This window comes from Phycodurus eques, chromosome 19 (assembly GCF_024500275.1).
Source record: "Phycodurus eques isolate BA_2022a chromosome 19, UOR_Pequ_1.1, whole genome shotgun sequence".
Classification (NCBI taxonomy): Eukaryota; Metazoa; Chordata; class Actinopteri; order Syngnathiformes; family Syngnathidae; genus Phycodurus; species Phycodurus eques.
In genome coordinates, this window is record NC_084543.1 from 12,011,275 (window position 1) to 12,024,517 (window position 13,243).

At 40.8% G+C, this 13,243-nt stretch overlaps 1 protein-coding gene across 1 annotated transcript in view; it reads right to left on the minus strand.

Annotated features, from left to right (window-relative positions):
* cdc42ep1a (CDC42 effector protein (Rho GTPase binding) 1a) overlaps positions 1-12,077 on the minus strand; it is a 23,807-nt gene extending 11,730 nt beyond the window's left edge. The window contains exons 1-2 of the mRNA XM_061705502.1: positions 11,988-12,077; positions 203-1,077 (exon numbers count right to left, since the gene is read on the minus strand). Of these exons, the coding sequence (XP_061561486.1) occupies positions 203-674 (472 nt within the window). The 5' untranslated portion in view covers positions 675-1,077; positions 11,988-12,077. The remainder of the gene's footprint in view (positions 1-202; positions 1,078-11,987) is intronic.
* Positions 12,078-13,243: the final 1,166 nt, after the last annotated feature.

Here is a 13,243-nt window from a genome sequence, read left to right on the forward strand (position 1 = left end):
GGCAAAGTATTTTATAACAGTCAAATGTTCTGCCTGTAATTCATACATTTATTGTTGTAAGAGTTAAGGGACTAAAAAGGTTTGGGTTTTTTCATTATACAGTATGTTTTTCTATTTATTCTGCCATATATCGGAATTGGTATCGGAGAAACAAAGAAATCCATATCGGTCGGGCCCTACTACGTTGTAACACCACGCTTACCGTAAGAACTCTTCCTCTCCCCTGGTGTGCTTTGGGAATTGGGGAAGAGCACCTTTGTGGTGGGGCTCCCACCATACATGTCCACGTCCAGCCTTGGAAGGGAGACGGCATTCTTGATGATGGGAGAAATGGGCGGAGGAGGCAGTGACGCGTCCTTGGATCCTTCTCTGGTTCTGTTGTCAGAGCCCCTCCTGATTTGTCGGATTGTCCTGGAGAAAAACGCCCCGAGTTTGTTGTCGGGGGTGGACATGGAGTCCGTTTCCCCGTTGCCCCCGTTTGACGAGCCGCCGTGGTTGCTGAGGAAGGAGGTGTCTCCGAACACATCGCCGCCACGGCCGACGTGCATCGTATGGCGAAAGTCGCCCAACGGGGGGCTGATCATGTCCACCGTGAGGTCGGGTTTAAAACGCCGTTTGCTGTGAGAGTGTGTCACCAGACCTTTAAGGCCTGAGAGCTTTTCCTGGAGATTCATGCTCAAAAAGCTCAAAAATGTTCCGTTAACCCTGAAACTATATGGAAAGTAAGACTTCAGTTCACCTCAACACTTAGTTACCCCAAGTTCTGAAAACATGTAATCTCAATGACTAAAAAGCCGAGGCCCGCAGCACCAAATACTTCGGTGGAATATTATCTATGTTTATCATGTGCAAGCCAAAGTCTGTCCCACTCTTCGCCGGTCATCGTTATGCAGTGCTGGCAGAATCAAACCAACATAAATTACACAGAACACTGTGCAGTTGTGTCCCTGGCAGAAGCCGGGCCAGTTGGAGTGCAGTCAAGTCCCTGGTTTCCCTCGCTTTGGCTTTGTCGACATCGGCTCCGAAGTAGGTCCAAGTCCAGCTGCAAATGCTTCTGTGGTCGCACCGTGGAAGAGTCTACAGAGAGTAAAAACAGGGAGAGGAGGTCTATCTTTAAAATGGAGGCCGGAGAAAGAAATGGATGACATTCGGAGTTTGTGTTGTGGTAGTTGAGAAGATTCAGGGAGAGACCACGACACTTCCTTAAACTCAGAAGTCACAACAGTATTCAACAAAGGAGGAAAAAGTACTCACACTCGGTAGAAATACAGACACTCGTTGGAAAAAAAGACTGGTAGAAATAGAAGTACTGATTCACTGATCTTTTACTTAAATAAAAGTTAAAAAGTACAGACTTACACGTACTCAGTAAAAAAAGTAAAAATGATTTTTTGTTTTGTTTTTTTACCTTCAATTATGATAACTGGGTACAGTGGGGGAAAAAATTCCCTGTACACAAATTAGTTACTCTATTATTATTTTCCGTAGTTCAGATTAGACAATTTTGCAACCCCAAAATCAACGTATTCGACACGAAAAATACAGGCATTTTAAGAAGTATTCTACAGATTATGCCATTGATGAATCCTGTAATTGGATAAAAACAGATTTTGTCTTCATGAACATCAATACCAACATAATACAATAACAAAGTGTATGTGAGGTGAAAAGTATTATTTTTGTCCACTGGGGGTTGCCATCTTTACGTTCTCCAGTGTAGTATCTGTGACTTTGAGTGGCTTTAAAAAGCAGGGCCTGGCCAGGTAAGTGATGTGTGTGTCAGCTAATGAGAGTGTAGTTGGCTGTTGTTGGCTCAGGTTAGCGGCTGGCTGTTAACTGGCTAACCGTTAGCTAATCTGCTTTCTTTAATTCAATAATGTGATTGCCCCGGCGGCTTTGTCAAACCTTGACTACTTTACATTACAATACGTTGTAACTAGCAGTAGTAGGCTATATTAAATTAGCTAATAATGTTTACTTTACCAGGTGTTGATTATTGTTGACATGTTGTTGTGTAAGTCAGTTCTACATTACCCGAGATACATTGAACTTTGTTATATATATATATATATTTTTTAAAAATCTGAAATAATCCCACATTTTGGACATTCTCTGTGTTTTATGGACCGTTTCCTCCTGACTTGCCGGCATCACGCCAACTTATTATTACACAGGTTGGCGTGTGCGTTGTAGTAACATTAGTCCCTGTGGAAAAATGATCCCAGAAGAGATTTAACATCAACCTTTTTTGTAATTGAATTATTCGAACCAAACCATTCTTGGAGCCGACAAAATCAAACATTTCTCAGAATCTGTTGCATCATCGTCAGTAATGCTCCCCAGTTCACGTTCCTCCATTTCACTGCGGTCGTCTTTTTTTTCCACCCCAAAGATCTCAGTCAATCAAGAGCTCAACCACTGTTGACCTGATCTCTATTTCCGTCTTTTGGGTGTTTCTTTATGTTGTGTTATCAGAAAAATACATACTCAAGTAAAGTACTAATAAAGTACCTGAAAAATATACTGAAGTACAGGAACAAAGTATTTATACTTTAATACGTCCCACCACTGTTTTGTTTTTTGTGTGTGTATATATATTCACTGCATGTTGTCTTTGTAGGATTCTGTGCTCTAAATTTCGACTAGTCTGGAAGAAACTATATTTAGACCATGTCATTGTGTTGTGCATACAAGTCTAGAAGTCTGCTTCTTGAATACAATAAAAACTTGCAGGGTAATTCTTCTTCTATGTCATGTTTTACCTGTCCTAAACATTACCCAAAGGAGTTAGCTTTTGGCACATTTGTCACACTTAGACAGTTTTATATCGTTCGTGTGTAGGAAATTGTTCTTTTCTCACGATCTGTTCTTTGCCAGCAGCAGTAATGGATAGCCAATTCCTAAATATTTTGATAACATAAGAAGCCTGACAAGCTCCTCTGGTTCTCTTTAAACATCTCTTGCACAACAGCAGCCTCCTACACATGCATGGTCCCGTCTGGCTTCATTAATGACCTGCTTTGGTGCATGCGATGGGGATTGCGTCAGGTCCAAGGCAGTCTTTCTAGTTTGCCGCAGTCACCAAGCCCTATGCTCCAACTTCCCCTGGACTGGCATTTTAAGAGGGGCATCTGGAAACTGAGCGGGAGGAAACACGCCACATACCAGGATTGAGCGGAGCCATATCAACCCTTGCGAAAGAAAAAAGGGACACATGTTGAAGCAGAGAGGGCATGGGTCTACAGGGACCTGGTGCACATTCCCATGAACTGAACTGAACTGACATTCACAGAATAAAAAGACAGGAAAAATGTCCCTATCAAGGTTTAATAAGGAGTGATAACCCACTGGATTACAGGAACACACATGGGGTTGCGAATTACCCTGACTGTGATTTTACGGAAAGCTGTGATGTATCGTCGTCTCTGCTTGTAATCCATTTGGCCGACGTTTGACCACAGCACAGAGGCAGTTTGTTGCTCCATTGCTTCGGACTACCCCAGGCCAAATACCGCCTGTTCTCATTTGTACTTGTTTATGTGTTTGCAGGGTCGCATAAACACACTTTTGGGTGTCAAATAAATATCCTGTTAAGAACTACCAGGCTGTAAAAACATACGGTAATAAGTTTAATGCTATAATCCTTGTGGCGGTCTGCCTGAGGGAACGGGGGGCTTTGACATACCCTAGATAATCCTTTAAATCGTCATATCTAGTACCCCTAAATATGCATGTCTCTCTGGCAGAGGTCTGGCTACTTTGGCTCCTGTTTGAGAAGGTAAAATCAGAAAAAGACACAGAGTTGGAAAGGAAATGGAAGCGGCATCAGCTTGCACTTTTTAAATGTAGTATATATTTAATGCAGGGCAGTGATTAAAATGCTGATTTGATGTGTATAAATAGTGGTACCTTGACTTACAAGTGCCCCAACTTAAAAATTGTTTGTCTTATGATTTGGTGGATTTTCTGCTTTGTGTTGCGAGCGAACTTCAGATACGCTGCACTCGAGTGAAGTGGGAAAAAAGAGTGAGACAGTCACTGAGGAACTTTCAGCTGTTTAGTGAGCAGATGAAACAGTCAAACACACAAATACAAAATGAAAACACTCGCAAGGTGCATGGAGAAGACGTTCGCCATGAACTAACTGCCAGTGCTCCTCACATCACTCACTAAGCCACGCCCTTTAAAAGGCATACGTCAACACACGAATACCACAGTGTCTGTGCTGTACTTTCGGTTTAATTGTACTTTATGAAACCAGTTAATTTCTTTACATTCAGTTTTATTTTGCTTATGTTTTTATATTTCGATTTTACAATGCAGCTTTATTTCTCTTTATTAAAACAAATGTCAGAACAAAATTGGGGTGTTTTTTGGGGAGGCTGTAATGGATTAACGGCATTTCAATTCATTTCAATGGGGAAAATTTATTTTATATTATATTGTACTTTATAAAATTAAATATAATGTAAAGAATTTAACAGTTTGTGCATCATGATTAATTCATTGCGGCGTCTTCTGGTGTGTGTGACTTGGCCACCCGGGGGCAGTATAGTACAGTCATGGAGACACAAATGCACTATTGTAAGTGACTCAGTAAGATGCAGTAATATCAGTTGTTTTTCCCAGAAGATAAACAATATATGCCTGTGATTTGTTCTTATTGCTTATAATGCTGAATAAATTTCCCCAGTGTGTGTGATGACTGTACGCCAAGAATTATGCCAGGCAATCGTGATGTGAGCAGAAAAAAGAATCCAAGCACATCTGTCGATCTGTATCGCTGCCAGTGTCACATAATTCATTAACTGAAGTTTATTTCAGTGGTAAATTTTTCTCATGAATCTCAACTCATTTGTGTTTGTAGGATTTATTAGTAAGTGGGCTGTAGTTGGTGGTGGTTGTGGCCTGATCTTTTTTTCTTTATAAAATGAAAACATCTGTCCACCATTATGTACTAAATGTGTTAGCATGAGCCCCACTTCGATTGCATTGTGAGAAATTAGCTACATCTAGCAGGACAAAGTCAAATTCTAATTAAAGGCTCTCTTTGATTTTCAGTGCAAATATGTACAAAAATCACATTATTGCAAAAAGTTTAGGTTTAGTGATAACTAGCAAATATTACAGTCATTATTCTCAGTAGGCTTTACACGATCAGGATTTTTGGGGCCGATCACCGATCAGCGAGTTTAATAAAACGATAACCGATCACCGATCCGATCACAAAATGGAGGAATGTGTCTATTTAAATGACCTGTTCGTTTACTGTATATACTTGTGTACTTAATTGCTCAAAAAATTATATTTACAATGAATAATGTATCTTTGTTCCTCTATTTATGCCAGTGAGGCATAGTGACAGACAGAACAAATGAATGGTCTTCTATTAGATAGCAGGAAGTAAATACAGTAATTAATGTATCCACTTTTTGTGAAAATTTTTTTGTTGGTGTGCCGTGAGATTTTTCAATTGTAAAATATGTTCCTTGGCTCCATTAAGTTGGAAATCACTGCTCTAGTCAGATCGTCTATTCTAATCAGTCAGGTCAAACCAACATTACATGACAGAAATAATGGGTGCTAACTTACTGTAATTAAATTACTTTATTTTGAATTAAATGACTCCACCCACACCAAAACTTTAGAGCATGATTCGACAAAACGGGGGCATGTTTACGTCCAACCGTTCGTGCTACGACTAGCTTGCTAGACTACATAACATTTTATTGCCTGCCTCGTGAGCCGTATCGTATTAAAAGTATGTGAACAAGCCTTAAACGAACATCCTCTCCTGTCCTGAGCACCGGTGCCACCAACACACGTTTTCCCCCATTTTGGCCTTATAATACAAAGTCAGGGCGCTCCACTCTTGTTGTCGTCGTCCCGGTAACGAGTGTATCCGGTCGCATTTGAGTTGACAAGATAAAGCCCAATGATCGTAAAAAACGGGATGCGGTGGTATCGGAATACTAGATTTAATTGCAGTAGTCTGACATAGTGCAATCTTGAAAGAGTAAATTTGTCTTGTAGTCTGATCCGGCATTACGTGTTGTCTGTCTCAGACCTGTGGTCTGTTTCACACCCCCGACATGTTTTTTTTAAATAACTTTATTTCCCGTCAGATATTTACAGGACTATGCCAAAAGACACGCGACAAGGCTAAAAATAAACTAGCTTTTGGATTCAAATATACTGTGCATGATGGCGACGCGGAGTAAATGTCTTTTGCGAGCCGATCAATGACGTCATTGATCGGCGAATTATGACATTAAAGCCAATCAGTCGATCAGCATAAAATGCTAATAGTTTCACGAGTACACCCTATAGTCATTCTATTAGTGCACAGAAATGTCCTACAGTAGTGAAATAAAAATACTAATCCATAGTTGTTCTACTTGTCCGATCAAATCATTCAGCTAGTGTGCAGACTTGTCCATTTACTTGAATGTGCCTTGTCCTCACTACTAAGACATTACTGCGCACTAGTCCAACAACTAGAGCTCACTGGTACATGTTACTAGTGCGGCAAAACTATTTACTAGTTGACAACTACATGCTACCAAAGATACTAAAGACATAAAATTCTACTCGTTAACATCTAGTGCTTCACTGATTGTACAACCAGCAACACAGATGTTAACTAGTGCACAGTTTTGTCTCACTAGTAACATACAGGGTGGGCCAAAAAGTAGGCACTTTTGATTTTTTTTTTTTCTACAGGTATTGTGACTTGTGGCCAATTATTAGAGGCAATAACAAAGAAAGTGTTTGCTAAAGGAAGGAAGGAAGGAAGGAAGGAAGGAAGGAAGGAAGGAAGGAAGGAAGGAAGGAAGGAAAAACATCACCAGTATGACAGTCATTCTACTAGTGCGATGAATTGTCTTACTAGTGAGGACAAAAAGCATACTAGAACATGGATTTTAATTTGGATATCAAATACAGTAAATGCTCAAATGACTCTCCATAGTGTCTTCCTGTTCTTTGAGTACCAAAGTAAGTTTGACAGAAACACATTTGGGAGGACTATGGTGCTAAATCCTCAACTCTGCTGTAGGTCCACATGAGTGGACTTTGTTAAGCGTCTCTATGTTCATGCTCTAACCCAACTATCCAGGTGAACAAACATACAAGATAAGGCGGCATTTTTTTACACTCACGCTTTGGCTTTCGACTTTCTATTTTCAAACATCACGCTCAGCCTTAACCCAAGCACAACACTTCCTCTTCGCTCGAGAAAACATGTTCAACTCCTCGACAAATATCCAGACTCGCTCTAACGCTGCGCTGTTTATTGTATCTTCTTATAGCTCCACAGCACACGTAATATACTTGTTTCTTTTCATCAGCCCTTTCTTCTAGTCACACATTTTTTATTTACAACAGAAGATCCTCAAAGGAAATTACAACAAGATTCCCAGTTAATTGTGAGAGCAGTGCCGACACAAGCGCAGGACGCCTGTTTCTCAGCTCGAGCTAGGCTGACCCAAAAAATTTTTTAAAATAGGTTAAACACAGCAAAAAAATAAATAAAACAACAATTAAATGGTGAGTTTGGAGTTGTTTTCGGCAGAAAAATATTATTTATCTTGCATGCCTTGTATTGCTCAGTAGTGCTTTCCCAGCCGCTTACAGGTTAATATGACTTTGTCAAGCACAGAGATCAGAATGAAATGGTTTTAAGTCGTACATTTCCAAAAGGCCCGTAATCTCAGGCCACAGAGGTTCCAGTAGTGTGTCCAGCTCACATAATGACAGTATTCTGCTGAAGAATGCTGACGTCGTGAGTTTTTCCCTCACCTGAAGAAGATATAATTTTCTTTGACCATGCCTCGTTTGTCAATACCAAAATCCGTAGCCCAGTTCTGCACTTCCACTTTATGGACAAATGTATTGAGACCTTTTAAGACATGAATTAATCAATCAGGAATTAGGTTAGACTTCTTAGTTCAAACTCAAGGCTCACTAAAGCAAATATGTGTGTTGATGATGAAAATGAGTTCAATCCTACCAAGACATTTTGGACATTACTGTAATTTGCTTCCAACTGTGTGGTAATCATTTAGGCAAGGCCCTTTTCTGTCCAAGCATGACTGTACCAAAGTCCATAAAGACATGCTTGGATGAATTGGGTAGGGAAGAAAGCCTTCAAACACCTTTGAAATGAACTCAAGCATAGATCGTGACTCAGTGTCAGTGACCGCTGATGTCACAAATGTCTAGTCCCCCAGAAACACACCCAACTCTGAGGGGACGGTGTTATACAGGTTGCTGCAAAAGGGGTACCAGTTGGTGTTGGTGTAATGGCTAGGTGTCCAAACAACTTAATCAGAGATCGTAAATACAGGCAGTCTCATTTCCCTGTTGTCGTTTTTCAAACAAGCTACCCAATGATACAGATCACTTTTCAATAATTGCCTAAAGACCCTTATGACTGTTGCCGCCAAATACCAAAACATGCCTAACTTAGTGCTCAGCAGAGGTGGGCTGAGTTGACAAAAAAAAAAAATGTAGTCAAGTAAGAATCCTGTTACTCTAGAATAATATGACTGTAGTAAAAGTAAAAAGTAGCATCCGCTTCTCCTCACTAGGGTCGCGGGCGTGCTGGAGCCTATCCCAGCTGTCATCGGGCAGGAGGCGGGGTACACCCTGAACTGGTTGCCAGCCAATCGCAGGGCACATAGAAAAAAACAACCATTCACACTCACAGTCATGCCTACGGGCAATTTAGAGTCTCCAATTAATGCATGTTTTTGGAATGTGGGAGGAAACCGGAGTGCCTGAAGAAAACCGGGTGGGGCCGGGTATTGAACCCAGGTCCTCAGAACTGTGAGGCTGACGCTCTAACCAGTCGTCCACCATGCCGCCTAAAAAGTAGCAATCCAAGTAAATATTAATTGAAAACAAACTACTTAAGTACTATGGTGAGTTAGTGCTTGTGTGCTAAAATGTCAACATTTTAGGCACACACAGATGACAGTGCATGACATAGTGTTAGTTTATCATAGTTCATAGTTTCTACTTTAAACGTGAGGGCTAGGGGTGTTGTGCCTCTTCTGACTGCGAGATGCACACCGTTGTTTAGTCCATTGTTTCTGCTGTGCTTCACGTAAATTAGTCACAATGAAAACCTTGTTTCTGGTAACTTGTTTTTAGACAATTTCCCACTTGTTTTAAGCTCAGTTTTACTTCATATAAGAAGAAAAAAAATGCCAGTGGTGTAAGAACAAAAAAAAATGTGTCCACTTATGTCAAGTAAAAGTGGGGAAAAAAACAAGTAACATTTTATGTGCTGAGTCTTATTTTAAGTCTAATCACATTAGTTCGGACAAGAAATAAGACCAATATTCTTGGTAAGATTTTGAAATTTTGCAGTGTGGCTCCATTTGATTGGTGAAATGGAGTCAAATGTCACTAGCGGTTATGTTAGATTGGTGAAAGCGTCATGTGACAGCCCAAGGCTCAGGATTATTTGACAAACCAAAACAAATAAATCGTGCAAGCAATAATAGATACAAAAAATAAAGTAGTGAGCAGAATGTTTCTCATCGTTACGTAGTAAAATCTGCTGAATGAAAATACTTAAGTAAAAGTAAAAAGTATGTTGCATTAAAACAACTCTGACAACTACAATTTATCCAAAAAGTTACTTAAGTAAAGGTAAAAAAGTAAATTTAATGTGTTACTACCTACCTCTCGTGTTTACTAACAGTATCTGACAGTGTTCTGAAGACACCAAAAAAACAAAAAACATTCATAGGCTGTCAGGCACATTCAGTGCCATTACTTCTAAATGTAATGCTATTTTAGCCAATCAAAAACCTGAAGAAAGTCACCTTCAGAAAGGTACAGTTACAGCAATGGCAAATGGAGGAATCGGAAATCATACGTGTGGATTAGGAGTAGAGTTGCCCTGAATGTCACACATGGGGATGAAGGCACACACTATGTTTTCCAAAGAAAGTATTTTCCCAAAACTGTTTTCAGTAACCTTAAATGCATGCTTGGGAAGGGGGAAAAAAAGACCAAAATGCATTTAAAAAATACACTTGAAATTACAGTACCAGTGTTTGTGTGGGAACGGGCTTGACTTGTAACTTGAAACGCAGCATATTCAATTTGTATGGTGCTGAATCATGTTACCTATAGGGAGGGACTTTTGACCATTTGTTGATGACAGACTGACGCTTTCACCAACATCACCATGTGTGGTCAGAAAAATGGTTGGAAATCCAGCGGTGCGAAGACAAATACAGCACCCGGTTTCAAAGTTCGCACCTCTGCAATGGACCCCTTCCTCGTTGCGTCAATCACACTTAAAGGTCAGGGTCCTGTTTCAAAGGAATGTCAAACTTAGGTTAAGAAAATGGTAGGCACAGAATAAAGAGGCTTTGGACGAAATCAAATGCTTTGATTTGGGCCGTCTAAGACTCAAGAAGGAAAAAACACATGACACATGTGGCTGAGTTTATACAGAAGCAGCAAATGTCGGATGTCCTGTACGCGCACTGTGTGGAGACACGCTGCTGCTTAAAGACGCACACAATGAGTTCAAACTTGGAACAATCCCACTGTGACACAACTACAGCATATCTCTATTGAGAGATATTCAGCAGCAAGGCAAGCTGGACTTTTCATTGATTGTGCCTGTTTGTCTATTGACTTTCCAGCAAGCGTGCGTCTGTGCATGTGTGTGCGTGCGTGTGTATATGTGTGTGTGCGTGGGTGGGTGCACGTTTGTGGCATTTCACACAGCGGTCTCCCTCATGTCATTCCAGCAGGTTGTGGGGCTCATAAGGCCACTAACCCCAACATAGTGCTGCTGTGCTCCCTAATTAAAACACTTCAAGGCCACAAAATGTCAAAAATAAATTCCAATACTGTATACGTCTTCATTATTTTAGGTTATGTTGTAGAACTTACTTGGTAAGCTGATTAAAAGCAAAGCAATTTTCTCACAACAAGTCTGCAGCAAGGGTATAATAATTATGATATATTCCTGCTGCTGCTGTTGCTGGTGTATAAATATGTCAGGAAGCAGGTTGAGTTTCATGACAGAAGTCCAAGGAAACACTTTTGACTTTACTGAAATGGCCACTGGAAACATACTGGCCATGAGCACCACCATCCATCCATCCATCCATCCATCCATCCATCCATCCATCCATTTTCCAAGCCGCTTCTCCTCACTAGGGTCGCGGGCGTGCTGGAGCCTATCCCAGCTTTCATCAGGCAGGAGGCGGGGTACACCCTGAACTGGTTGCCAGCCAATCGCAGGGCACATACAAACAAATAACCATTCACACTCACATTCACACCTACGGGCAATTTAGAGTTGTCATTAAACCTACCACACATTTTTTTGGGATGTGGGAGGGAACCGGAGTGCCCGGAGAAAACCCACGCAGGCACGGGGAGAACATGCAAACGCCACACAGGCGGGGCCAAGGATTGAACCCCGGTCCACAGAAGTGTGAGGCAGACGCTCTAACCAGTCGCCCACCACGCTGCTGAATTTGTTGACATACCCGGAGAAAAATCACATAGACACCATTCAGGAAGACCCGACCTGAGATTCGAATCCAGGACCTCTCGACTGTGAGGCAGATGGGCAAACCACTAGGTCACCGTGCTGCCTATTTCTAAGACTCTGCATTAAAAAGTTATATTTTTTTTAAAAAAATTAGCAAAATCACCAAACAACAATGATAGCTAGCTAGATAAATAGATCGATGCTAATATTTACTGTTTTTATAAATAGATTACTGCTGTGAAACAGTAACCTATTAAATTTTAGACTTCAAGCCATGAACCGAACATAATTCTAAACTTATACGCCACAGTTAAACCTCATTTGATGTTTCTACACTTCCACAAATGGATGAAATAAATGACGGTTTAATCCTGGCATTTATTAACGTGCACAAAGAGTACCGAGAGGAATCCAACGTGGGTACTTTGCTAATTGACCAAGAACAGTGACTCACCTAAAAACTGGAGAAACACGAAGAAAAGTGACTTTAGTTTCCTAAAAGAATAGAGTTGAAGTTGGTCCGAGAGCGCTGCTTGCTCGACAGAACAGTCCCAGTGGCGTGTGCGTGTGTACAAGCCCTGAAGACGAGGAAAGGGGCGGCCCGTGAGTCCCCCGTCCAGTTCTGCTCCAACCATGGGGTCCCCACCACGCTGATGTCACCTTGTGCCTGCAACCTGCCAAAAATGATTTGTCGACACTATTTAAAGCACTCGGACCGAATGCCCAATTCCGATTTAATGGCCCAGCTGCACATACATAACTCCACGAGGGTCAACATTGGGCAGCGGCAACATGGAAGTAAATAATAATACATAAAGAACACAAATACGAAACATTAAATTCCGTTGAGTTGGCGTGATAGCGTTGATGTATTGAGCGAACCCTTGCCAATTCAATATTCACCATTCGCAAATGTTCTGTAGCTAACATAAAAGACATGATGAGTAGGCATGCGTCCTAGCGCCTCACTGTGGCACAAGCATAATGTCGCATGTGAAAATCAGGACAAACTGTACATACAGTGTCTCTCAAGTGCTTGCTTCAAGCTGTTCATCGCCATTATCAGTTGAAGTTTATTGTCAAACTAAACACAAAACAGACAATTACACGCTACACCACATAACTGCTAGCTAGAAAGTCTGCTAGCCCAATGCTAACGCACAATGTAAAACACTATAGACAGACTAATGAAGCTAGCATCTAAGTCGGGGTAGATTTAACATATTTTAACACAAATGATACATAATATAATACTCACATGTATTTATTCGTTATCCTCTTTGAAAAACGACGTCTATTACTGTAAACGTATTTATTATGTAAGTATTATATTGCCCCTGGTGGCCAAGGCGCACACACCAGAAGGCGTAGCACAATGTGAATGGGCATTGAAGCATCAAATTATGATGCACTGTTTAAGTCCTTCAATTCTAGTTAATTACATTTTTACACTAGGGTTTAATAAATTACAATACTTTATGGTGCTATTTTCTTTTTTTTTTGGGTGGGGGGGGGGTATTTTTGGGTGCTGGAACAGATTAATGGCATTTCCATTCATTTCAACAGGGAAATATGATTTGAGATACAAGTGTTATGTGTTATGAACATGGTCACAGAATGAATTGTACTTGTAAGTCTTGTAGGCCCCACTGTATTCACTGAAAAACTCACCTATTTGCACCTCTGAGCATATTCTTATGCTCTTTCTGT